Source organism: Ornithorhynchus anatinus, chromosome X5 (assembly GCF_004115215.2).
Source record: "Ornithorhynchus anatinus isolate Pmale09 chromosome X5, mOrnAna1.pri.v4, whole genome shotgun sequence".
Classification (NCBI taxonomy): Eukaryota; Metazoa; Chordata; class Mammalia; order Monotremata; family Ornithorhynchidae; genus Ornithorhynchus; species Ornithorhynchus anatinus.
In genome coordinates this window covers 6,790,050-6,815,363 of record NC_041753.1, presented here as the reverse complement: position 1 = coordinate 6,815,363, position 25,314 = coordinate 6,790,050, and the positions used below count along the sequence as shown (strand labels likewise).

The 25,314-nt window shown below is 57.3% G+C and overlaps 2 protein-coding genes across 2 annotated transcripts; one reads left to right on the top strand and one right to left on the bottom strand.

The window, feature by feature from the left end:
* Window positions 1–1,564: 1,564 nt before the first annotated feature.
* Window positions 1,565–14,745, top strand: ATP1B2 (ATPase Na+/K+ transporting subunit beta 2). The gene is made up of 7 exons (XM_029056234.1): window positions 1,565–2,063; window positions 6,287–6,415; window positions 9,061–9,165; window positions 10,124–10,329; window positions 11,055–11,111; window positions 12,714–12,812; window positions 12,920–14,745. The coding sequence occupies exons 1-7, from the start codon at window positions 1,952–1,954 to the stop codon at window positions 13,082–13,084; spliced, it is 873 nt and encodes a 290-aa protein (XP_028912067.1). The 5' UTR covers window positions 1,565–1,951; the 3' UTR covers window positions 13,085–14,745.
* Window positions 14,746–16,708: 1,963 nt separating this feature from the next.
* TP53 (tumor protein p53) lies at window positions 16,709–23,123 on the bottom strand. Its single transcript, XM_029056307.2, has 8 exons — window positions 22,957–23,123; window positions 21,093–21,276; window positions 20,887–20,999; window positions 20,692–20,801; window positions 20,106–20,245; window positions 19,885–19,958; window positions 18,546–18,652; window positions 16,709–16,961 (listed from the first exon to the last, which is right to left on the bottom strand). Exons 2-8 carry the CDS (start codon window positions 21,172–21,174, stop codon window positions 16,877–16,879), a joined length of 711 nt encoding a protein of 236 aa, XP_028912140.1. The 5' UTR covers window positions 21,175–21,276; window positions 22,957–23,123; the 3' UTR covers window positions 16,709–16,876.
* Window positions 23,124–25,314: the final 2,191 nt, after the last annotated feature.

Sequence of the window (25,314 nt, the reverse complement as noted above, 5' to 3'; positions counted from 1 at the left end):
GTGTGACCTGGGGCAAGTTGCTTCTCTTCTCTGAGTCTCAGTTTCCTCATCCGTAAAAAAATGTGGACTGAGACCGTGAGCCCCACGGGGGACAGGGACTGCGTCCAACCCGATTTGCTTGCGTCCATCCCAGCGCTTAGTATGGTGCCGGTCACGTAGTAAGTGCTTAAGAGACACCATCGTTATTATTATTATTATTGTTATTATTAGACACATTCCCTCCCCCCAGTGAGCTTCCAGACTAGGGAAGCTGTGTAGCTTAGTGGAAAGAGCCCAGGCGTGGGAGTCAGCAGACGGGAGTTCTAATCCCGGCTCTTCCACTTGGCTGCTGTGCGACCTTGGGCAAGCCACTTGCCTTCTCTGGGCCTCATTCATTCAACAGTATTTATTGAGCACTTACTATGTGCAGAGCACTGTACTAAGCGCTTGAAATGTACAACTCGGCAACAGAGAGAGACGATCCCTGCCCGACAACGGGCTCCCAGTCTAAACGGGGGAGACAGACCACAAAACAAGTAGTCAGGCGTCAATAAGATTAGACCGTAAGCCCATCAAAGGGCAGGGACTGTCTCTATCTGTTACCGATTTGTACATTCCAAGCGCTTAGTACACATAGTAAGCACTCAATAAATACTATTGAATGAATGAATACCATCAAGATAAGTAGAATCATAGATATGTACACATCATTAACAAAATAAATAGAGTAAAGAGAAGCAGCGTGGCTTAGCGGAAAGAGCCCGAGCCCGGGCTTGGGAGTCAGAGGTCACGGGTTTGAATCCCGGATCTGCCACTTGTGAGCTGTGTGACCGTGGGCAATCACTTCACTTCTCTGGGCCTCATTTCCCTCATCTGTCAAATGGGGATGAAGACTGTGAGCCTCACGTGGGACAACCTGATCACCCTGTATCTCCCCCTGCGCTTAGAACAGTGCTCTGCACAGTAAGCGCTTAACAAATACCAACATTATTATTATTATTATTATTAATCTGCCAAATGGGGATGAAGACTGTGACCCTCACGTGGGACAAGCTGATTACCCTATATTTCCCCCTGCGGTTAGAACAGTGCTCTGCACATAGTAAGCGCTTAACAAATACCATCTTTAGTATTACGACTGGGAGGTCCGCACGGAGTAAGTGCTCGATAAAGACGATTGATTGAATGATGGAGGGATGGAGGGAGGGAGGGATGGATGGAGGGATGGATATACCCCAGCGCTTAGAGTGGTGCTGGGCACATAGTAAGCGCTTAACAAATACCATCGTTATTATTATGATTAGGGGGTCCGCCCAGAGTAAGCGCTCGATAAAGACGATTGAGGGACGGATGGAGAGAGGGACGGAGGGAGGGACGGAGGGATGGAGGGATGTGGTGCTCTGTGTCTCTGACCACTGAGCCCCTCCACCCCCTGCCCTGCTCCTGTTGCTGAAGGGCCGGGAGGAGGGGCGGGGCGATGGGCGGGGACCAATCGGGCACGATCTGCATATTCATGAAGGGGGGCGGGGCCCCGGGGGCTATATAAAGCGGCCGCCGCAGCCTCGCTCCCCGCACTGCTGACAGCGGAGCCCGGCGCGACGCCCCCTCCCCACTTCCCCCACCCACCCCTTTTCTTCACCGTTCCGGGGCCGCATTTCGGCCCGTTCTGCCCCGGGGTGGCCCTCGGACCCTTTTCCCCCCTCTTTTCTTCTTCTCTCCTCCCCCGTCTCCCCCGCATCGATCCAACTGGGGGAAGGGGCGTCTTCGGAGGGTCGAGGCTCCCCGTCGCCCCCCGCCCCCTCCCCTCCCCCCCTCCTCCCATCTCCCCGCCGGGGACCCCCCAGATTTTCGCATCCCTCCCCGTCCGTCCTCCTCCTCCTCCCACGCCCCTCTTTGCGCCCCCTTTTTGGAGGTCGGGTCTCGGCCGCCCCTTCCCCTCCCTCCCCTCCCCCCCCGGCCGTCCCCGGCAGCGATGGTGATGGAGAAGGAGAAGCGGAGCGGCGGCCAGGTGCTGGACGAGTGGAAGGACTTTATCTGGAACCCGCGGACCCACGAGTTCATGGGCAGGACCGGCGGCAGCTGGGGTACGGCCGGCCCGGGCGGGGGGCGGGGGAGGGGAGATTTGGGGGTCCGGGGCGGCGAGGCGGGAGAGCTGGGGGGCGGGGAGGGGGTCGTGGGAGAGAAGAGAGGGGGGGTTGGGGGGAAGGGGGTCGTGGGAGGGGAGATTTGGGGGTCTGGGGTCCGGAGTGGCGAAGCGGGAGAGCTGGGGGGCGGGGAGGGGGTGGTGGCAGGGGAGATTTGGGGGAGGGGGTGGTGGGAGGGGGTCGCGGAAGGGGAGATTTGGGGAGCTGGGGGGGGGAGGGGATGGTGGAGGGGAGATCTGGGGGTCCGGGGAGGCGAAGCAGGAAAGCTGGAGGGGGAGGGGGGGGTGGGAGGGGAGATCTGGGGAGCTGGACGGGGGGGGAATGGTGGGAGGGGAGATTTAGGAGAGGGGGTGGTGGGAGGGGAGATTTGGGGAGCTGGGGGGGAGGGGATGGTGGAGGGGAGATTTGGGGGTCCGGGACGGTGAAGCCGGAGGAGATGTATGAGGGGAGGAGGAGGAGGAGGAGGCGGGGTGGGGGCTCGGGGTGGGGGGGTCCCCGCATCTCCCCGGTGGCTGCGGGGGCGAAGAAAGTAGGTCACGGCGGCTTCCCTCCCTCTGGCCCGACGGGTCCCCCGCCGGCCGGACCCCCGGGGGCAGAGCGGGGCGGGGCGGGGCGGGGGGCGGGGGGGCTCGCCCGAGGAGCCGATGACCCCCCTGTGTGTGTGTGTGTGTGTGTGTGTGTGTCCGTCCCCGGGGGGTGGGGGTGGGAGGGGGCGGCGCGCCTCTGCTCCTTTGCTCCCTTCCCTCTCCCCCACCCCCTTCCCCATCCTTCCTCCCACGGTGCAGACCCCCGCCCCCGCCCCGTCTATTTTTAGCCTCGGCGGCCCCTCCCCCGCCCTCCTCCGCGGAGGCTCATCAATATGCATGAGGGGGCGGGGCCGGGGCGGCAGACGCCCCCCCCTCCCCCCCCGGTGGCCGGGGGCGGGCTGGACGCCGGGGGCGGGGGCGTCTGCGGCCCGTCGGAGGGGCTGAGCGCTTACTCTGGGCCTTGGGCAAGCCCCTGGCCTTCTCCGGGCCTCAGTTTCCCCATCTGTAAAACGGGGATGAAATCCTCCTCCCTCCGGTTTAGGCTGCGGGCCCCGTGCGGGACGGGGACCGCGTCCCGCCTGAATCTCTGGTATCGACCGAGGTGCTCGACGCCGAGGAAGCGCCCCGACCCACGCTCTCGTCGTCGTCGTCGTCGTCGGTCGTGGGATGGGGATGGCACGTTGCGCCTTTCGGGTGGAGAGTGGTGCGCCCTGGCGCGCGCCGCCGTGGCCTTGCAAATCAGGTCCCTGGAGCTGTGTGGCATCCCCAGCTGGGATGGTACAGCGAGCCTAGGGTCAGTCGTACAGTCAGTCGGGGTTTAGCGATGATACGGTCGTGAAGTAGCCCGGGATCGCTCGTGCGGTTCGGTCAGCGTGAGGATGGCCCTACGGTTGCCCGGAATTAGGTGTGCGATTATTTTTTTTTAACGTATTAAGCGTTCACTACGTGCCAGGCACTGTACGGAGCGCCGGGGTAGAGCCAAGCTCATCGGGAAGGACCCGGTCCCGGTTCCGCGTGGGACTCCCGGTCTCAATCCCCATTTTCCGGACGGGGTGACCGAGGCCCGGAGAAGGCAAGCGACTCGCCCGGGGTCACCCAGCAGACACGTCGCTTAACTTCCCCGCGCCTCAGTTGCCTCATCTGTAGTCGTTCGGCCGGTCTGGGGTGAGGCGGTGATGTCGCGACTCTGGGATCGTCCCCGGTAGCTCTGGCCCTAAATCGAGGTGGGTGGTCCTTGGGTTCTAATCCCGGCTCCGCCGCTTGTCTGCTGGGTGACCTTGGGCAAGTCACTTCGCTTCTCTTCACTTCGAGAAGCAGCGTAGCTCAGTGGAAAGAGCACGGGCTTTGGAGTCAGAGGTGATGAGTTCGAATCCCGGCTCTGCCGCTTGTCGGCTGTGTGACTGTGGGCAAGTCACTTAACTTCTCTGTGCCTCAGTTCCCTCATCTGTAAAATGGGGATTAAGACTGTGAGCCCCACGTGGGACAACCTGATTCCCCTGTGTCTACCCCAGCGCTTAGAACAGTGCTGGGCACGTAGTAAGCGCTTAACAAATACCAACATTATTATTATTATTCTCTGGGCCTCGGTTCCCTCATCTGGAAAATGGGGATGGAGCCTGGGAGCCCCAGGTAGAACAGGGAATGTGTTCAACCCGATTTCCTCGTGTCCTCCCCAGGGCTTAGTACAGTGCCAGGAGCAAAATAAGCACTTAACAAATACCGCAGTCATTAGAGACGTGGGCATTTTTCCTCTCCAGGGTCCCGTGTCTTCAGAGTTACAGGTTCAGGGCTTGGGACTGAGCATGTGAGAACTGCAAGTGTTGTCACTGTGCTGGGTGTGCCTGAGGTTGGGTGGCTGTAGCAAGTCCCGAACAATGTGCAATTGTGGTGACAAGTCACGTGTCCTGCCGCTTGAGGTTGTGGTGTTGTGGATCCACTCGGCGGGACCTCGGAGAAGTGGGTTGAGCGTGCGTTGGCTGTGACAGGTGCCCAGGTCTTGGGAGTAGAATGCGGTGGGGGGCGGGGGGCGGGGGTTCACGCGGTTGAGGAGATGGGGTGGGTGTGGAACCGTCGAGTAGCAGTGGCTAGAGCCCAGGGTTTGGGAATCTGAAGGACCTGGGTTCTAATCCCCGCTCTGCCGCTTGCCTGCTGTGTGACCTTGGGTGAGTCGCTTCGCTTCTCTGGGCCTCAGGTCCCTCATCTGGAAAAATGGGGATTTAAGACCCGGAGCCCCATGCGGGTCAGGGACGGTGTCCAACCCGACTGCTACGTATCCACGCCAATGCTTAGTACAGTGGCACGTAGTAAGTGCTTAACAAATACCGCAATCATTATTATGATTATTGTGATAATTGGGGGAGTAGGCTGCAGCAGGTGGATCGGCGAGGTGGTTGTTTAACGTTGCTTTATGTCCAAGCGATTGTGGAAACGGGTTGTGTTAGTTGGGTTTTTTTTTAAATGCTATTGGTTAAGCGCTATTTGTCAGGAACCGTACTAAGCTCTGGGGTACATCTAAGCTAATCAGTTTGAGCGCAGTCCCTGTGCCACGTGGGGCTCACGGTCTTAACCCGCGTTTTACAAGTGAGGGAACTGAGGCCCAGAGAAGTGACTCGACTTGTCCTAGGTCATGTGGCAAGACAAGTGGAGGAGCTGGGATTAGAACCCAGGGCCTTTCACTCCTAGGTCCAAGCTCTTTCCACTAGACCACGCTATAATTCTATAATTAGTTGCGATGGGTTCTCGTGCAGTTGTTCAGGTGACTGTCGGACAGGAGTCTTTAAAGGACTCCTTTAAGTAGGTTGTGTGTCTGGAGTGGGAGTGTGTGTTCAGATTTCCTTGCCTCGAGCTGTGTGTGCCTATGGTTGTGTTGTGGGGCAGGGAGATGTTTTGCGTTTGTGTGGTGGTTATTGCCTTCAAGCAGATGCTTTCTGCGTGGTGTGCGGGGCGCCGAATGGCTGTGTTTTTATGCGTCTGGGTGGGAGCCAGTATGTATCGTGCGGAACTGAGCCCGCTGCGGCTGCAGGGGGAAGAGGCTGGGCCATTTCACCTTCCCAGAAGAGATGGGTTCGAGGGGAGCTGGGGGCTGGAGAGCAGGGCGCCGGGTCCCCGAGAAGAGGGAAGGCTCAGAAGGAGATGGGGATTGGGCGGGGGAAGGGTGTGTTGGTGGGAGATGGGGATGGGGTGTGTGTGTGTCTTACGTGTGTGCGTGTTCATTCGATCGTACTGGTTGAGAACTTACTGTGTGCAAAGCGCTGAACCTAGCGCTTGGGAGCGGACGGTACAACAACAGATAAGTTGCCTGCCCACAACGAGCTCACGATCTAGAGGGGGAGGTATACATTAAATAAAAAAGTTTGCATGGTGGGGGGATGGGGATGCGGCGGGTGTGTTGGGGGTTGAGGGGGTTCTGTGTATATGGGCATGGGGAGGGTGTTCGTGTTGGGGAGGGTGTTCGTGTTGGGAAGGATGCGGATGGGTGTGTGCTTGTGAGCGTGTGGAAGGGGATGGAGGTGGGGTGAATGTGTGTGTTGGGGGAGATGGGGATGGGGCGTTGTGTGTGTGTGTGTGTGTGATGCCCACGTGCCTCGGTGCAGGTGTTGGGCTGCCGGGCATGAGGTTTTGATCCTGTGTCTGCAGCCTTCATCCTGCTCTTCTACCTGGTCTTCTACGGCTTCCTCACGGCCATGTTCACGCTCACCATGTGGGTGATGCTGCAGACGGTGTCCGACCACACGCCCAAGTACCAGGACCGGCTCGCCACTCCCGGTGAGGAGACCCGCCCAGGCCCACCCAACGTGGGGTCCTCCCAAGGGCTCTCTATCCACCCCAGGTCTTAGCCCCATGCTTGGCAAAGAGTAAGCGCTTAACGGAGACCACGTCGTGACCATGAGCAGTAGTAGTTCTGCACAGAGGAAGCTCAACAATCCAGTTATTCTGATTATTCATTCATTCATTCTTTCGCTCAATTGTATCTATCGGGTGCTTACTGGGTACAAAGCACTGTACTAAGCGCTTGGGAGGGGACAAGAGAACAATAAACCCATTCCCCGCCCACAAGGTAGTGCAAACGTTTAACAAGTACTATAGAGCCAGTATTAGAACCCAGGTCCTTCTGACTCCCAGGCCAACCTCTAACCATTAGGTAACACTTCTCCTTACTATCATTAGTAGTAGCGGAAAGTGGAAAGAGCCCTGGCTTGGGAGTCAGAGGTCATGGGTTCTAATCCCTACTCTGCCGTTTGTCAGCTGTGTGACTTGGGGCAAGTCACTTGACTTCTCTGTGCCTCAGTTCCCTCAGCTGTAAAATGGGGGTGAAGACTGTGAGCCCCACGTGGGACAACCTGATCACCTTGTATCCCCCCCAGCGCTTAGAACAGTGCTTTGCACATAGTAAGCGCTTAACAAATGCCATCGTTATTATTATTATTACTATTATTATTCGTTCAGTGCTCTGCCTACAGTAAGCGCTAAACAAATATCCAGCTATTCTCATTTTTAATACAGAGTCCTCCAAGAGCAAGCACTTAACAGTCCTTAGCGCTCTGCAGAGTAAGCATTTTAAAAAGAGCACAATTCTTATCATTAGTAGTCAGTGCTCTCCGAAGAGTAAGGGCTTATAAATAATTCCACAGTTCTTAAGATTAGCAGCAGTGGAACAGGCTTGACATATATTAAGTGTTTAATAAATACCACAGTTATCATTATGAATAGTAGTAGAGTCCTCCTCACAGAGTAAGGGCTATACAGGTATCCAGTTATTCTTGTGATTAGCACAGTGCTCTGCCCAGACTTAAGCATCTTAGACATATTCATTCAACAGTATTTATTGAGCGCTTACTATGTGCAGAGCACTGTACTAAGCGCTTGGAACATACAATTCGGCAACAGATAGAGTCAATCCCTGCCTAAGATTGTTACAGTTCCCTGCCCAGAGAAAGCTCTTGAGAAAAACCACAATTCTTGTCATTAGTTGTAGAGTGTCTGCACAGAGTAAGTGCTTAACAAATACACAGTTATTATTATTATTAGTAATAGAGCACTTAGCATAAGAGTAAGTTCTCAATTAATACTAAACAAAATTGTGGTATTAAGTGCTTACTCTAAGCCTAGCACTGTACTAAGCTAGGCTTACTACGACTACTACTGTGGTGGTTACAAGATCATCCTTTCAGAGATAGTCCCTGCCCTACGTGGGGCTCACAGTCCAAAAAGGAAGGAGAACGGATACTGAATCCCCCATTGTACAGAGGAGGAAACTGAGGCACCGAAACATTAAGTATTTATCAAGTAGTAATAGTATTTATTAAGCACTGGGAAAGAATACACAGTTGGGAATAAGACAGTCCCTGTCCCTCGTGAAATGGGCTCCCAGGGTTTTTTTCCAGTGGTATTTGTTAAGCGCTTATTATGCACCAGGCACTTACTAGGCGCTGGGCTAGATCCAAGCTCATCAGGTTAGACAGTCCAGGTCCCACGTGGGGCTCACAGTCTTCATCCCCATTTTACAGATCAGGTAACCGAGACCCAGAGCGGTGAAATGATTTGCCCAAGGTCACACAGCAAACAAGTGGAGTAGGATTAGAATCCAGGTCCCCTGACTCCCAGGCCTGGAAATGTTCCACTGGGCCATGTCGTTTCTTGATTCGTTGATAAACTGATGGGGTGCCTCTCTTCCAAGAGATCCCCAGAGCCAGTCCGGCTTCCCGTTGACCCTCTCGATCAGTCAACCGGTGGTATTTGATTGATGGAGAAGCAGCAGGTACTAACGGACAGAGCCCGGGCCTGGGAATCAGGACCTGAGTTCTAATCCTGATTCCACCACTCATCTGCTATGTGACCTTGGGCGAGTACCTTCACTTCTCTGGGCATCAATTCCCTCATCCGTAAAATGGAGATGAAAGCAATGAGCACCCCCCACCATGGGACGGGAACTGTGTCCAACCAGATGGGCTTGAATCTACCGCAGTGCTTAGAACGGTGCTTGACTCCTAGTAAGCACTTAAGAAATACCAACATCGTTATTATTTATTGAGCGCCTCCCATGTGCAGAGCACTAGACTAAGCGCTTGGGAGAATCCAATATAAAGGAGTCGGGAGGCCTGTTCCCTGCTCTCAGTCAGTGGTACTTATCGAACGCTTCCCATGTGCAGCGCACTGTACTAAGTGCTCAGGAAAGTCCAACAGAACAGAGTCAGTGGGACACGTTCCCTGCCCTCGACGAGCTTCCATGCTAGAGGAGGAGACAGACACGGTGATGGCAGTCGCTCCTCTCCCGAGAGCTCGGGGACCAAATATCCCTCCGGCTGAGCCCCCGGCCGGGCCCCGAGGGGAACACGGGGGGCCGGGGGGGGACCCCGGGAGGGAGACGTCGAGGCCCCGCTACCTGACGGGCCTCCCCGGCCTCCCCGCAGGACTCATGATCCGGCCCAAGACGGACAACCTGGATGTGGTGGTGAACGTCAGTGACACGGAGAGCTGGGATCGTCACGTGCAGACGCTCCACAAGTTCTTGGAGCGTGAGTAGGCCTGGGGGGCGGAGGGGTGGGGGGGGTGACCCCGGGGGGGCGGGGCCGGGGGCATTTATTGAGCACTTACTGTGTGAAGAGCAATGGATTAAGCGCTTGGAAGAGGACAAGAGTCACTACCTGCCCACGATGAGGTTACAGCCTTCTATCAGTCAATCAATCCGTGGTGTTCACTGAGCACTTACTGTGTGCAGAGCGCTGGACTGAGCGCTTGGGAGAAGACAACAGAGTCGGTAGACACGTCCCCTGTCCGCTACGAGCTTCCAGTCTAAAGGGGGAGGCGGACACAAATAGGAATAGATCATTTATTTTTAAGATCCGGACATAAGCGCCGTTGGGTTGAGGGTGGGGCGAATGTCGAATATCCAGAAGTCACAGATCCAGGTGCGTGGACGACGCAGGAGGGAGAGAGAACAGGGGAAAAGAGGGCTTAATCGAGGAAGGCTTCTTGGAGGAGACGTGTCCTTAATAAGGCTCTGAAGGTGTGGAGAGTGGGGTCCGGCGCATGGGGAGGGGTTCCAGGCCAGAGGAGGAGGGCGAGGCAGACGAGACTGGGGCGTAGCGAGTAATTGGAAGCAGCGTGGCTCAGTGGAAAGAGCACGGGCTTTGGAGTCAGGGCTCATGAGTTCGAATCCCAGCTCTGCCACTTGTCGGCTGTGTGACTGTGGGCAAGTCACTTAACTTCTCTGTGCCTCAGTTCCCTCATCTGTAAAATGGGGATGAAGACTGTGAGCCCCACGTGGGACAACCTGATTCCCCTATGTCTACCCCAGTGTTTAGAACAGTGCTCGGCACATAGTAAGCGCTTAACAAATACCAACATTATTATTATTATTATTATTATTAATCATCGATGCGGGCCTGGGGGCCGGGATCTTCAGGGAGAGGGGGCCCGGGAGGCAGGACGCCTGGGTCCCCACAGCAGCTTCCTCCCCCTCCGCCCCCGCAGCCTACAACGATTCCCTGCAGGCTCAGAAGAACGCCTTGTGCCAGCCGGGCCGATACCACGAGCAGCCCGACCACGGGGTCCTCAACTACCCGAAGCGGGCCTGCCAGTTCAACCGGACCCAGCTGGGAGACTGCTCCGGCCTCGGGGACTCCACCCACTACGGCTACAGCACCGGGCAGCCCTGCGTCTTCATCAAGATGAACCGGGTACGGCCGGGCCGGGGGAGGCGGGGGCTGCCCGGCAGGGAGACCGGCCCCTCTCTTGCTCCCGGAGGACGGCGCAGCCTAGTGAAGAGGGACCCGGCCTGGCAGGAGGAGGCGGGGGTGGAGGGGCCGGAGAGGGGCCCCTTGCCCGCTGGGTGACCTTGGGCTAGTCGCTTCACTTCTCTGGGCCTCAGTTCCCTCATCTGGAGAGTCGGGATCCAATCCCTGTTCCCCTCTGATTTAGATTGGGAGCCCCACTTGGGACCTGATGAGCCTGCATCTTCCCTAGCTCTTAGAACAGTGCTTGGCACATAGTAAGCGCTTGAATCCTAATGATTATTATTATCCTGGCTCCACCCCTTGCCTTTTGGGTGACGTTGGGCTTCACTTCTCTGGCCCTCAGTTCCTTCATCTGCAAAATGGGGATTCAATACTTGTTCTCCCTCTTACTAAGACTGCGAGCCCCTTGTGGGACCTGACGATCTTGTATCTACCCCAGTGCCTAGAACAGCGCGTGGCACATAGTAAGCGCTTAACAAATACCACTATTATTATTATCCTGGTTCTTCCCCTTGCCGAAATAGCTGTTCCCCCTTCCCTCTTAGACTGGGAGTCCCGTGTGGGATGGGGATTGGGTCCGACCTGATTATCTTGTCTTCCCTCAGCCTTTAGTACAGTGCTTGGCACACTGTGAGCGCTTCACCAATACCGCAATTTATTATTATTAGGTCATCAACTTCTACGCCGGAGCCAATCAGAGCATGAACGTCACCTGTGCTGGGAAGGTGAGATTCCATCCACCCCTGCCTGCTCCCAAGCTTTCTGTCGGTGGTATTTATCGAGCTCTTCCCCTGTGCCCAGCACCGGACTAAACACTTGGGAGAGCGCAATACGACAGAATTGGTAGATGAGTTCCGAGCGGACGGCCTACGATCCCTCCCCTCTGCCTCTCCTGGTCACTCACTCTCTCTCCTTCTCTCCCACTGGGTCCAGAGACCCCGGAACAGCCGGGACAAGGGGGTAAGAGGATTCCACGGTTCGGATCCCTGCAGACACCCCGCTTTTCTCTAGGCACCCCCAAACCTTCCCTGCTAGCCTCACCCCTCTCTTTCCCCCCAACCTCGTTCCTCCACTTAGGCCAGCCGAGTTTTTGAAGCGTCCATCCCAAATCCCTTCCGCACCTAGAAGCAGCACGGCCTAGTCGGGAAGGACCTGGGTTCTAATCCCGGCTTTGCCACCTGTCTGCTGTGTGACCTTGGGCGAGTCACTTCACTTCCTCTGGTCCTCGGTTCCCTCATGTGTAAAATGGGGATGAACACCGAGCCCCATGTGGGACAAGGGCTTCATCTAACCTGATTAGCTTGTACCCACCCTAGTGCTTAGTACAGTGCCCGGCGCACAGTAAGTGCTTAACAAATACCGTAAAAAAAATCCCAAACCCTCAGCCCCGCACCCCATTTTCCTCCAGAATCCCTTTTCCTTTTCGACCTCCTGGGAAGCAGTGTGTCCTAGTAGAATCAATCAATCAATGATATTTACTGAGCACTTCCTGTGTGCGGAGCACTGGACCAGGCGGTGGGAAAGGACAAAACTACAGAGTTGGTAATAATAATAATCACGATGGCATTTGTTAAGCGCTTACTATGTGCAAAGCACTGCTCTAAGCGCTGGTAGATATACGTTCCCTGCCCACGGCAAGCTTCCAGTCTAGCGAAGGAGACAGACGTTAATATAAATCATTTTCAATGGGCTGGGAAGTCAGAGGACCTGGGTTCTAGTTCTGCTTCCACCACTTGTCTGCTGTGTGGGCTTGGGCAAGTCACTTCTCTGTGCCTCAGTTTCTCCCTCTATAAAATGGGGATTTAGTCCTCCTCCCTCCTACTATGAGCCCCATGTGGGACAGGGACTGGGTCCCGCCTGATTACCTTATATCTCCCCCAGCGCTTAGTACGGCCTGCTGTGTGACCTTGGGCAAATCATTTCACTTCTGGGCCTCTGTTCCCTCATCTGTAAAATGGAGAGTCAGTATCCGTTCTCTCTCCCTCTTAGTTCCTGTCCCACGAGGGGCTCACGGTCTGTGTCCAACCTATCTCGTCTCTAGCCCGGTGCTTGGCACGTAGTAAGCGCTTAACAAACGTTCCGGTTCTGATTATCACTCCCGTCCACCCACCCACTCTTCATCTCTGCGTTCTCTCTTTGGCTCCGCTCACGGCAGACACCGGTCCGAGAGGAAGGGGTAAGAGTCCCCCACTAGCAGGAAGAGGGACGGAGTCGGGAAGCCCAGCGAGTGCTCCGAGTGCACCCGTCGAGCAGGTAGCCGGACCCCCCGGGGCTCCCCATCTCTCTAATGCCCCCTCTCCCCCCCCAACCCCCATCTCCCCCTACAGCGGGATGAGGACAACGACAATCTGGGGAAATTTGTCATGTTCCCAGCCAACGGCCACATCGATCTCATGTACTTCCCCTACTACGGCAAGCGTTTCCACGTGAGTGTCAAGGGCTTGGGGGGGCGGGGGTGGAGGGGTGGTCGTGGGACTGCTGGGGAGGGGGAGGCTGGACGGCCAGCACCCTCACCTCCGCCCCCCCGCCTCAGGTGAACTACACCCAGCCCCTGGTGGCCGTCAAGTTTCTCAACGTGACGCCCAACGTGGAGGTGAACGTGGAGTGTCGCATCAATGCTGCCAACATCGCCACCGACGACGAGAGGGACAAGTTCGCCGGCCGCGTCGCCTTCAAGCTCCAGATCAATAAGACCTGAGCCTTCCCCCTCCCTACCCTCACCCTCCTTCCCCTTCCCCGCCGCCCCCCCCCGGCCCTCCCTGGGGCAGAGAGGGTTAAACAATCCCGCCATCTCTGTCCCCTCTGTCTCCCTCCCCCCCCCACCCCGACCCCTCCCAAACCTGCCTGCCTTCCTGGAATGCCTTCCCCTGTCCTCTTCCCCACAAAGGTATTTTTTATAACCGATCCGACTCACTCCGTCCCCTCCCTGGAGCTCGGTGGGTGGTGGCCATTTTGTTTTTGGGTGGCCATCTTGGCTGGCCGGGGAGGGTCACCTGGGCTTCCTGTTTTTGCGCGCACGTTTCCCCGCTTTCCCAACTCTCTTTCCTCCTTTCCGTTCCCTCTGTCTCCCTGCGAGACTTTCCAGAGGCTGTGAATGTGGTGGCTCTTTGTTTCTCCTGTTGCCATCTTGGTTCTTGGCTTCTGTCTGTGGGGACTCCTCGGGGTCCCCCCTCCCCATCCCCGCCATTCCTCGAGGACCATCGACTCGTTCTCCTCTTCACTCCTTCCCTGATTTTCCGGGGATGGTGGCCTCCTGCCCGTCCCAGAATCCTCCTCTTCCACCCCAACGCGGGCAACGGCTTCCCAGCCTTCCATCACTGCCCGCTCCCCTCTTGCCCTGGTGGCTCTGGAGTGGGTGGCCATCTTAGAAGACCAAGGCCACCCTCTGGGCCAGGTCCTCCATGTCCGGCTAGGGGCCATCTTGGCTGGAAAAATGGCCTCTTCCAAATGGCCACGTCGAGAGTCAGGATGGCCATTTTGAGTCTTCCCCGTCGTGTCTTTCTCCTGGCTTCCAGAAGGAACCCTCCCTTCGGCCCCTACTCCCGGGTGCCACCGCCCCGCTCGGTGGCCACAGCGGGTCCCCTTGGCCACCACCTTTTTTTAGGCGGCCTTTTTGGACGCCCCGAGCTCTTCTCGAAAGGGACCTTCCCGGCTTTTCGTTAGCAGACTATCAGCACCTCACTAATTCTTCCTCCGATTCCCCCCCCCCCCCCCAGTTCAATTTAATACTTTCGATCCTTCCCCCATCCAACATCCTCTAGACCTTAAGCTCGTCGTGGGCGGGGAACGTGCCCACCGACTCTGTCCTGTCATCCTCTCCCAAGCGCTGGGTCCAGGGCGCTGTACGCAGTAAGTGCTTAAGAAGTCCCCCTGACGATGACGAGCTGGGAGATGAGGAGTTTTCTAAGAGTCCAGCCCACTCCCACCTCACCCTCCCCCACGCCTCCCCCAAAGTCTTTTTTAACCCTTTAACCACCCCCTAGTGTGGTACAGAGGGGGCTTTGGGCCCCGTTTTGGATATTTTTTAATCGCAGGATTGTTTTTAACTCTTCCCCACCCCCGTTTTCGTCCCTGGTTTTATCTCCTTGTCCCTCCGTCCCCCTCCCCTCCAGGCCGCACCTTCCCCCGCCCCCTCGGCAGACAGACCCGCTCCCCTCCTCCGTTCTTCTTCCGCGTCTCTCTGCGTATACTTTTCTCCTCTTGGCTTTCGTCGACTCTCTGCCCCTCTTCCTCTCCCCCCGACCTCCCCAGGGTTCTCTCTGCAGAGTTATTTAATGCCTGTGTCCGATCTACTGTAAAAGACAAACGTACGATAAGACGAGAGATATATATATATAAATATATATTACACACACCCTACCGCCTTCTTGCCGTTGCTTAGCCAGCTGAGGGCCAACGGGCTCCCCCGGCCCCCAGAGGAGCCGCACCCCGGCTTAAAGGACCCCCCCGAGAGGAGGCCCGAGCCTCTCGTCCATCCGACCCGAGCTGCCATCGACGGCCCTCTGTGCCATCTGCTCTTCCCCGCGTGAGGCCGCGGGGCCGAGCCGGGGTGGGCAGGGCCGGGCCCCCTCTCTCCCCATCCCCCCGGCCAGCCCTGGCACGGAGCGGGGAACAGGCCGGCCCGGCTTACGGTCCAGAGGAAGGGGGTGGGGGCGACCCCCTCGCCCCTCCCTCGGCCCGCAGTCCCTTGAAAGGTTTTTCCTGGCAGAGTTTAAAGCCTCGATTCATCCGATCGCCTGGCACGGCGCCCCGGGGCCCGGCGCCGCCAATGCCCGCCCCCCGCCCCGGCTCCACACTCTCACCTCAGCCGCCCCCCATCCCGCCCGACACCCCCACCCCAAAGCCTCGGCCCTCCCCCCGGCTTTGCCCCCCACCCCCGCCCCCGGCCTTCCCTCGGGGGCTCGCCCCCCTCCACCGGACTTCATTTATACGGTCGTATTTATGGAGGGCTTACTGGGCGCAGAGCGCTGTACCCAGCGCTTGGGCGAGTACTTTACGGCCATAAAGCGAGACGATCCCTGCCCACACCGAGCTCACAGTCTAGAGGCGGGGGGGTGGGATGGGCCGTCCCCCAGATTTGCTCGCCCACCTCCCCTCGGGGGCTGGGGCCTCCCCCAGACTTCGCCCCCCCATCTCACCGGCCTCCCCTCAGGGCTTCGGCCCCCTCCGCCGTTGCCCCCCCCCGGCCTCAGTTTCCCCCAGACTTCGACCGCCCTTAACCCGGGTCGCCCCCCAGGCTCCCCCGGCCCCAGGCGTCCCGGGCCCTTCCCCTTCCCCTCCCCCTCCGCCGGGACGTCCCCGGGCCGCGGCAGATGGGAGCGGCGGCCGGCTCGGCTTTGCTAAATCGGACTTTCAAATCCCCTAATCTTGGGCGAGAGAGCGATGGGGGGCAGCCGCCCGACGCCCTCCCCTCCTCCTCCTGGTGCTCCCGGTGCTCCCGGTCCTCCCCGCCCCCGGCTGGCCGGCGCTGGAGGCCGGGACGGCTGGGTGTCCCCGCTGGCCCGAGGCCCGGGCGGGGCCGGCCGCCGGCGGGGAGCTGTCGGAGCCCGGTGAATGGGGCGGGCGGTGAATGGAGCCGGGGCGGCCGGGCCTCATTGTCATGCAGCGCGACGCCTGACCCAGTCCCCGGCCTTTGTTCCGCGCCCGGAACCCAGGGGTCCGGGCCCCGGCCCGCTCTCCTCCCACCGGCCCACTTTGGGCCTCGCTCCCTCCCGGCTGACCCCGTTTCCAGTCCCCTCGGGACCCTTTAGCACCTGCTTCCCTCTTGAGGGCTCCACCCGGCCCCTCCGAGGGGCCAGACTCCCTGCCCGCTTCTTACTTCTCCCCCCTCCATCCTCCCCTCCTCTCGCCCCTCTCCTCCATCGTCTCCCTCCTCTCCCCCCTCCTCCGTTCTGCCCTCCTCTATCCTCTCCCTCTCCTCCCCCCTCTCCCTCCTCCATCCTCCCCTCATCTCCCCCCCTCCTCCCCTCATCTCCCCCCCTCCTCCATCCTCTCCTCCATCCTCCCCTCCCCTCCCCTCCCCCCTCCCATCTCCCCCCTCCATTCTGCCCTCCTCCATCCTCCCCCTTCCCCTCATCTCCCCCCCCTCCATCTCCTTCCTCCCCCCTCCTCCATCTCCTTCCTCCCTCCCCCTCCTCCCTCCTCCCAAGTGGTCGTGGCTGCCCCCTAGTGGCAACTCTCCACATTGCTGGCCGCGCCCCCCTCCCACCCCCCACCATATCTCAAGCCATCTGCCAGCTCACCCCCACCCCCTCAACCGTCTTCCCTCCCTCCCCGCCTCAGCAGTGCCTGGAGCCACTAGCAGCAAAGAATTCTATTTTTATTTAAAAAGTGGAAGTTCATATAAAAAGGAAGCAGGGAGGAAGCAGGGAGGGGAGCGGGGAGCTGAGGTAAATATAAAAGGCACTTTCGAAGAGCCTTAGAAGAGGGGAGGTGAGGGAGGGGGATCAGGAGTGGGGACGGCGTGGGGGATGGCAGTCAGGGGGAAATGTCAGTTGGACTCGGGAGTCTCTTCTTTGACAAGCAGCCGTTTGCCCTTCCTGGGGCCTGGAGCCTCCCTCTTCGATTTCAGGGACCTGTAGTGGAGGAAGAGGAGGGGAGAAGAGTAGATTGTGACCAAAGGAGGAGGGGCGGGGGAAGTCCTCCCCGAGGCCTGCCCTCACTCCCTCCGGCTGCAGTTCCGGTGGGCACCGTCCCCCCGACCTCCCGCCGCCCGCCCCCATTCCCGGGGATCTTGGCTTAAAGGACTCCAATTTTCAGGGATTAAGCTCTGGATTTTCCCAGCCGACCACGACTCCCCGCTCTGGGGACCGGCCGGCTGGTTGTCTCCTCGGCTCCCATTGGCTCATCGAAGAAGGCCTGTGCAGATGAACGGGGAGCGACCGACTCCGCATCAATGAAATTATGCAAATACGCTGGCAGAGACTTCTACCCCCCAATCAGGTGGCTCATGCAAATTCATTCATTCAACAGAATTTATTTAGCGCTTACTATGTGCACAGCACTGTACTGCACGCTTGGAACGTACAGTTCGGCAACAGAAAGAGACGATCCCCGCCCACTGACGGGCTTACAGTCTCATCATCTGCTGCAAGGGCCAGCTGAGCAATAGGCCAAAGCACTATGGATCCAACTGGACCCATGAACTTTTTTTTTAATGGCACTTCTCAAGTGCTTACTTTATGGGCCAGACACTATACTAAGCGCTTACTGGGTCGCCAGGTACTCTATTAAGCACTGGGGTAGATACTAGATAAGCAGTCTTAATCCCCGTTTTAATAATAATAATGTTGGTATTTGTTAAGCGCTTACTCTGTGCAGAGCACCGTTCTAAGCGCTGGGGTATACACGGTAATCAGCTTGTCCCACATGAGGCTCACGATCTTAATCCCCATTTTACAGATGAGGTAACTGAGGCACCGAGAAGTGAAGTGACCTGCCCACGGTCACACAGCTGACAAGTGGCAGAGCCGGGATTCGATGAGGGAACTGAGGCCCAGAAAAGCAAAGTGGCTTGCCCGAGGTCACACAGCCAGACAAGGGGTGGGGCCGGGATTAGAACCCGGGTCCTCCGACTCCTAGGCCTGGCCTCTTTCTGTTCGGCCCACGCTGCTTCTTAAATGTTCATTTGCAGGACCCACCCGATTGGCTCAGGGTCAGGATCCATTGGCTCGAAGAAGGTCCCGACTGGCTGGATAAAGCGGGAGGGATCCCGGGCTGCAGCGGGAGTGAGTTAGGGTAGACTTCACCCTGGGGAGAGCTTTCCGATGGAACACGGGAAACCAAGGCTGGTCCTTAATAATAACAAAGGACTACGTGCCGAGCACTGTTCTGAGTACCGGCGTAGATAGAAGTCAGTCAGGTTGGACACAGTCCCTGTCCCATCTGGGGCTCACACTCTCAACACCCGTTTTCTAGATGAGGTAACGGAGGCTCAGAGAAATGAAGTGACTTGCCCAAGGTCACCCAGCAGGCAAGTGGCAGAGTCGGGATTAGAACCCAAGCGCTTCTGACTCCCAGGCTTGGGCCCTAGCCACTCGGCCACGCTGCTTCCTTAGCTCTCCCAGCATAGAGCTCAGGGTGGGGAAAGGGTCATCGGGCATAGGGGCTGGGGATTGCCGGGGTGACCCCCAGGAAGGTCGGTCGGAAGGGGAACTCACTGTCGGCATGTGCGTGTCCCCTCAGGTTCCTGTCCGCCTTTGGCATCTTTGAACTCGAAAGCTTCGTTCATTGTGCGAAACATTTCGTAGCGCTCCCGGCCACGGATCTAGAAGGGGGAAGAAAACGGTGGTTGGGGTCTCGGAAGGATCCGAGAAGCTGATGCCCAGGGATCCAGAGGGAGTGGGGGGAGGAGGAAAAAAGTCTTTTTTTTTTAAATGGTATTTGTTAAGCACTTACTATGTGCCGGGCACTGTACTTAGCACTGGGGTAGATCCAAGCTAATCGGGTTTTATAAAAATAATAATGTTGGTATTTGTTAAGCGCTTACTATGTGCAGAGCACTGTTCTAAGCGCTGGGGTGGACACAGTTTTATGCAGTCCTTGTCTCATATGGGGCTCAGTCTTAACCCCCATTTCACAGATGAGGGAACTGAGGCACAGAGACGTGAAATGACTCGCCCAAGGTCACGCAGCAGACAAGTGGCAGTGACTCCTGGGCTCTACCCACTAGGCCATGTTGTTTCTCACAGTCAGTCAGCAGATAGTCTATTTCCCCTATCTCTAATCTATGTTCATGGCTGTTTCCCCCAGTAGGCTGTAAGCTCCTTAACTGTGGTATTTGCTAAGCGCTTACTACGTGCCAAGCACTGCATTAAACGCCAGGGTAGATCCACGATCATTAGAGCCTCATCACTGTGAGCCTCATGTGGAACCTAATGATCTTGGATCTACCCTGGCGTTTAATGCAGTGCTTGGCACTTAGTAAGGAGGGAGACCAAGGGAATGTATCCCCATTTTTGCAGATGAGGGAAGAGAGACCTAGAGAAGTGAAATGACTTGCTCAGGATCACACGGCCACCAACCGGCAGGTCCAGGTCCTCTGGCTCCCAGGCCCGAGTTCCACCCACTAGGCCACGCTGCTTCTCGATCCTTGCGGCCAGGGACGGCGTCTTACCAGCTCTGTTGTTTTGTACCTTTCCACGCGTTTAGTCCAGTGCTCTGCACACAGGTAGGCGCTCGATAAACACCAATGATCGATCGACCGAAGGATGTTTTAGTCAGATAGGGGAACAGAGACCTCCCAGAGACGCAGGAGGGCAGAGAGGATGATAGGAACCCACGGACATCCTTGATCCCATCAGACCAACGGCAGCTGAAGGGTAAGCTCATCTCTAGACTGTAAGCTTGCTGTGCGCAGGCAATGTCTGTTTGTTATTGCACTGTACTCTCCCAAGGGCTTAGTACAGTGTTTTGCACACAGTAAGCACTCCATAAATACGAGTGAACGAGTGAACGAATGAACGAGTGTGCCCCCGTGTCCGAGGGTCCGGTTGTTACCTTCAGAGTGAACACTTCTTCATCCAACAGCCTCTTCTTGGTCTCAACAGGACTTTTGGGGGGCGAGGGGCAGGCTGGATTGGGGGCGGGGGGAAAGGTGAGACACAGAACGAATTAGTTTTCCCGCCTCTCCCAATCCCCTCTGCCAACCGCCCCCCACCTCGGTCTCCCCCGTCTTCCCCACCGCCCTCCCTCCATCCTTCTCTCCCTGAAACGCTCACCCCTTTTGGGTTCCTTCGAAGGGGGCTGGGGGTTGCTGGACTCCCCCTTCTTCTGATGATTCTCCTCGTCCGACTTGCGGTCCCGGCCGGGGCAGGCGCAGACACGGACCTCGAAGCTCTGACGGCCAAGGAGCTGACCGCTGAGGCAGCGGGGGGGGGGGGAGGAGGGAGACTGTTAGGATAGGAGAGGGAGGCGGGGAGGGAGACCGGAGCTGCGCATTTCCCAGACAGGAGAATCCCTAGAGGGTTTTAGTAGGCTTGGCGGGGGCCCCCGAAGAAGAGCGAGGGGTCAGAGGGGACCACAGGCTGAAAAATAATAATAATAATGTTATTTGTTAAGTGCTTACTATGTGCAGAGCACTGTTCTAAGCGCTGGGGTAGATAAAGGGTAATCAGGTTGTCCCTCGTGAGGCTCACAGTCTTAATCCCCATTTTGCAGATGAGGTAACTGAGGCACAGAGAAGTTAAGTGACTTGCCCACAGTCACACAGCTGACAAGTGGCAGAGCTGGAACGGAAGGGTTGAGCAGGATGCCGGAGGGTGGGGACTTGGAGGGAGGACAGCAGGGGACGCCTGGCTCTCCCACCTGGCCGTCTCCAACGTGATGATGGTGAGGATGGGTCGGCGGTTCATTCCCCCCATGCAGGAGCTGTTACACATGTAGTTGTAGAACACGGTGGTGTACTCACAGCCCACCTGGAGAGGAACACCAAGAAGGAAACCCCTCCTCACCTGGGGGTCCTCCCTCCCCACCGCCCCCCGCCGCTGGAGAGGAAGGTACCTGAGGTGGCTCGTAGGGGACGACGACGCTCTGACGGGTTGTCTTCTCGTCATTCAAGTATGTGGCCTGGGGGTTCCCCTCCACGCGGATCAGATGCTGGGCGGGCGCCGCTCCTGCCGGAGGACGGGGGCGGCCGGGTCATCTCGGGGGGCCTCCGGGGACCCGTGGGGCCCGTCCCCCCAATCCGCCCCAGGCAACCCCCTCACCGTCACCGTCGGAAGAGCGCTCGTGGTGGGGGCACCTCTTCACCACCTCGGCCCTGTGGTCGGTCTTCTTGTAGACGGCCATGGCCCGGACCCGGGCCCCCGGCGGGGGCGGGGAGTCGACCCACAGCTGGACGGGGCAGGTCCGGGCCAACTGGCAGAACAGCTTGTTGAGCAATGGGGAGTACTGGGGGGAGACAGAGCCAGGAATACGGGGTGAAAAGCCGACGCAGGGGAGGGCGACCATCAAAATCATCACCAGTGCGGCGCTTGTTAAACGCTTCCTAAGTGCCAGGCACTGTACTAAGCGTTGGGGGGAGATCCAAGATCATCGGGTCCCACACAGGGCTCACAGTCTGAGCGCTGCACACGGTAAGCACTCAATAAACACAACTGAACGAACGGGGAACGATCCCCCATTTTGCAGAGGAAGACACAGGGAAGTGAAAATACTTCTTTTTAAAATGGTATTTTTTTTTGTTAATGGTATTTATTAAGTGCTTACTATGTGCCGAGCACCGTACTAAATGCTGGGGGAGATCCAAGATCATCAGGTCCGACACAGGGGAGAATGGGGAATGAACCCCCATTTTGCAGAGGGAGTCACAGAGTGACAAAGTGAAGTGACTTTTAAAAAAAAAAAATTTTTTTTAAAGATATTTGTCAGGCGCTTACCACGTGCCAGGCACTGTACTAAGCCCTAGGGTAGAAACAAGATCATCAGATTGGACACACTGGCCCACGTGGGGCTCACACTCTCAATCCCCATTTTAATAATAATAATAATAATAATGCTGGTATTTGTTAAGCGCTTACTATGTGCAGAGCACTGTTCTAAGCGCTGGGGGAGATACAGGGTAATCAGGTCATCCCACGTGAGGCTCACATTTAATCCCCATTTTACAGATGAGGTAACTGAGGCACAGAGAAGTTAAGTGACTTGCCCACAGTCACACAGCTGACAAGTGGCAGAGCTGGGAGTCGAACCCATGACCTCTGACTCCGAAGCCCAGGCTCTTTCCACTGAGCCATGCTGCTTCCCCCATTTTACAGATGAGGGAACTGCGGCCCAGAGAAGCGAAGTGACTGGCCCAGGGTCACACAGCAGATGAGCGACGGAGCCGGAATTGGAACCCAGGCCACCCCAGTGCTTAGAACAGTGCCTGAGACATAGTGAGTAACAAATGCCACATTTATTATTATTCTGACTCCCGGGTCCAGGTTCCATCCAGGCCACGCTGCTTCTCTACATGCCAGGCACTACGCTAAGCGCTGGGGAGGATCTAAGCCGATCAAGTTGAGCTTGTTGTGGGGCATGGAATGTGGCTGTTTCTTGTTGCAGTGTATTCAACAGTATTTATTCAATAGTATTTATTGAGCGCTTACTATGTGCAGAGCACTGTACTAAACGCTTGGAATGTACAAATCGGTAACAGATAGAGACAGTCCCTGCCCTCTGACGGGCTTACAGTCTAATCAAACATAGATTCCCCAAGTCGAGCCAGCCAGGAGACGAACCTGGAAACTCTCCCAAGGGCTCAGTACAGTGTTCTGCAAACAGTAAGCGCTCAATAAATACGACGGAATGAACTAACGATATAGCCCTTGTCCAGCGTGAGGTTCCCAGTCTTAATCCCCATTTTAACAGATGAGGGAACTACGGCCCAGAGAAGTGAAGCGATGGTGGCGGAGCCGGGAAGAGAACCCGGGCCCTCCGACTCCCGGGCCCGAGCTCTTTCCTCTAGGCCGTGCCGCTTCTGTGAGCGGGGAGAGATGGGAGAGGGAGTGGAAGGGGTCAGAGCGGACTCGGGAGATCCAAACTCCCGCCCCCGGCCCCCACCCTCGGGGCCCCCCCGGGGCTGCTCACCGTGCAGGTGACAGACTTGGCGGTGCCAGACTGCAGGAAGCCGAGCTGGAAGCCATACTCCCCAGGGTATTCTTCGGTGGACGGCACCGAGGACGTCACGGCCACGGTGGGGGCCGGCGAGGCGGGGCCCGGCGAGGCGGAGGCCGGAGGGTCGGGGTCCAGGTGGGCGGGGCCCGGCGAGGCGGAGGCCGAAGGGACGGGGGCCGGCGGGGCGGGGGCCGGCGAGGCGGAGGCCGGCTCTCCCAGGGCAGCCCCCTCTTCCGGGGGGATGAAGTCCAGGAGGTTCACATCCTGACAGGGGCGGGGGAGTGGGGATGGTTTCCGGCTCTCTTTCCTTCCCCCCCCCCCCCGCCCAGGCCCGCTCCCCGCGGACCCCCTCCCCCTCCAGTCCCACCTCCCAAGGACTCCCCGGTCCCACCCCTTTGCTCACCAGACCTCCCTGGTTCTGGCCAGTGAGTCTGGAAAGGAGAAAGAGATGAGATTTAGAGACACCGGTGGCTCTGTGAGCTGGAGACGACCGGGATTTGGGGAGCAGAGAACCGGTCCCCCAGAACTGCCCCCCCCCCCATATGGCATTTAAGTGCTTACTATGCGCCAGGCAGTGTACTGAACACTACAGTCTTGGGCAGGGCCTTTATGGGGCATGTTGGGGGAGGTGGTAGAAACATTACTTGGGCCAGTCAAGAGTTGGGTACTAGACTGGCATGAGCACCCAGTCCGGTGCTCTGCACAGGGTAAGCGCTCATTAAATTCCACTTATTAACTTGGTTGAAGCGGGGGGAGGGCTGAAAGCTGCTTATGGGCGGGTCTCGCATGTGCCAGCTCTAACGTATTGTGCTCTTCCAAACGTTCAGTCCAGTGCTCTGCACATGGTAAGCGCTCAATACATACCGTTTATTGACTGACTTGGTGGCAGGGCGGGAGGACTCCGGGGACCAAAAGCTCCTTGTGGGCCGGGATCGCATCTACCAACTCTATCGTACTGTGCTCTCCCAGGGGCTCAGTCCAGTGCTCTGCACACGGTAAGTGCTCATTAAATTCCAGTCGTTAATTCACTTGGCTGAAGGGGGAGGACTCGTGGGATTGAAAGCTCCTCGTGGGCAGGATTCGGGTCTTCCAATTCGATCGCACTGCACTTTCCCAGTCGTTCGGTCCAGTGCTCTGCACACTGCAAGCGCTCAATACACCCCGCTTATTAATTCACTTGATTGAGTTGGGGGGAAGGGACGGGACCGAAAGCTGCTCTGTGGGCAGGGATCACCTCTACCAACTCTATCGGACCGTGCTCTCCCAAGCGCTCAATCCAGGTCCAGTGCTATGCACGGGAGAGGCGCTCAGTAAATTCCACTGACTGACCGACTCGGTAGCGGGGTGGGGGGGGGACTCCCGGGACCCAAACCTCCTCATGGGCCGGGATGACCTCTACCAGCTTTATCGTATTGCGTTCTCGCAGGCTTTCGGTTTGGTGCTCTGATTGATTGACGATTGATGGGGACCCTGGGGGACGGGGGGTCGGGGGGAGAGGAGCCCAGCCCCCACCCCTGGCCTCCCACACACTCACATCTGCCACAGATCCAGAAATGTCTCTTGGCTCAGAGGGGGCTCGAGCTCAGTCAGCGACTCCATTTTGGGGTCCATGGCTGCGGGAAGCCTCGCACCTGCAGAAGATGGGGGGTGATAATAATAATAATAATACTGGCACTTGTTAAGCGCTTACTCTGGGCCAAACACTGTTCTAATTGCTGGTGTAGATACCAGTTAATCAGGTTGGACACAGTCCCTGTCCCACATGGGGGCTCACACTCTTCATCCCCATTTTACAGATGAAGGAACTGAGGCCTAGAGACGTGAAATGACTTGCCCAAGGTCACCCAGCAGACATGTGGCGGAGCCGGGATTAGAACCCAGATCCTTCTGACTCCCAGGCCTGTGCTCTCCATCCACTAAACCACACGGGGGGGCCTTTCGGTCAGTGGTGTTTATTGAGTGCTCACTGTTTGCGGAGCACTGTACTAAGCGCTTGGAAGAGTCCAATACAACAATATAACCGACACATTCCCTGCCCACAACGAGCTGACAGTCTAGAGGGGTAGACAGACATGAATAGAAATAAATAAATGACAGAGAGGGACATAAGTGGAGTGGGGTGGTGATGAATAAAGGGAGCAAGTCAGGGTGATGCAGAAGGGAATGGGAGAAGAGGAAAGGAGGAAGGGGACACATAACAGGACCCCAGAGTCAGGGGCTGGATTTGGGGGGTGGGGTGGGTTAATAATAATGTTGGTATTTGTTAAGCGCTTACTATGTGCCGAGCACTGTTCTAAGCGCTGGGGTAGACACAGGGGGATCAGGTTGTCC

Excerpts from the sequence above, each read along its gene's own strand:
- TP53 (XM_029056307.2), bottom strand. The coding sequence starts at position 21,174 with ATGGCCGTCTACAAGAAGACCGACCACAGGGCCGAGGTGGTGAAGAGG. Across the intron at positions 21,000-21,092 it reads GCGCTCTTCCGACGGTGACG|GAGCGGCGCCCGCCCAGCAT; the intron begins GTGAGGGGGTTG and ends GTCCTCCGGCAG. Across the intron at positions 18,653-19,884 it reads AAGAAGTGTTCACTCTGAAG|ATCCGTGGCCGGGAGCGCTA; the intron begins GTAACAACCGGA and ends TCCCCCTTCTAG.
- ATP1B2 (XM_029056234.1), top strand. The coding sequence starts at position 1,952 with ATGGTGATGGAGAAGGAGAAGCGGAGCGGCGGCCAGGTGCTGGACGAG. Across the intron at positions 2,064-6,286 it reads CAGGACCGGCGGCAGCTGGG|CCTTCATCCTGCTCTTCTAC; the intron begins GTACGGCCGGCC and ends CTGTGTCTGCAG. Across the intron at positions 6,416-9,060 it reads GGACCGGCTCGCCACTCCCG|GACTCATGATCCGGCCCAAG; the intron begins GTGAGGAGACCC and ends GCCTCCCCGCAG.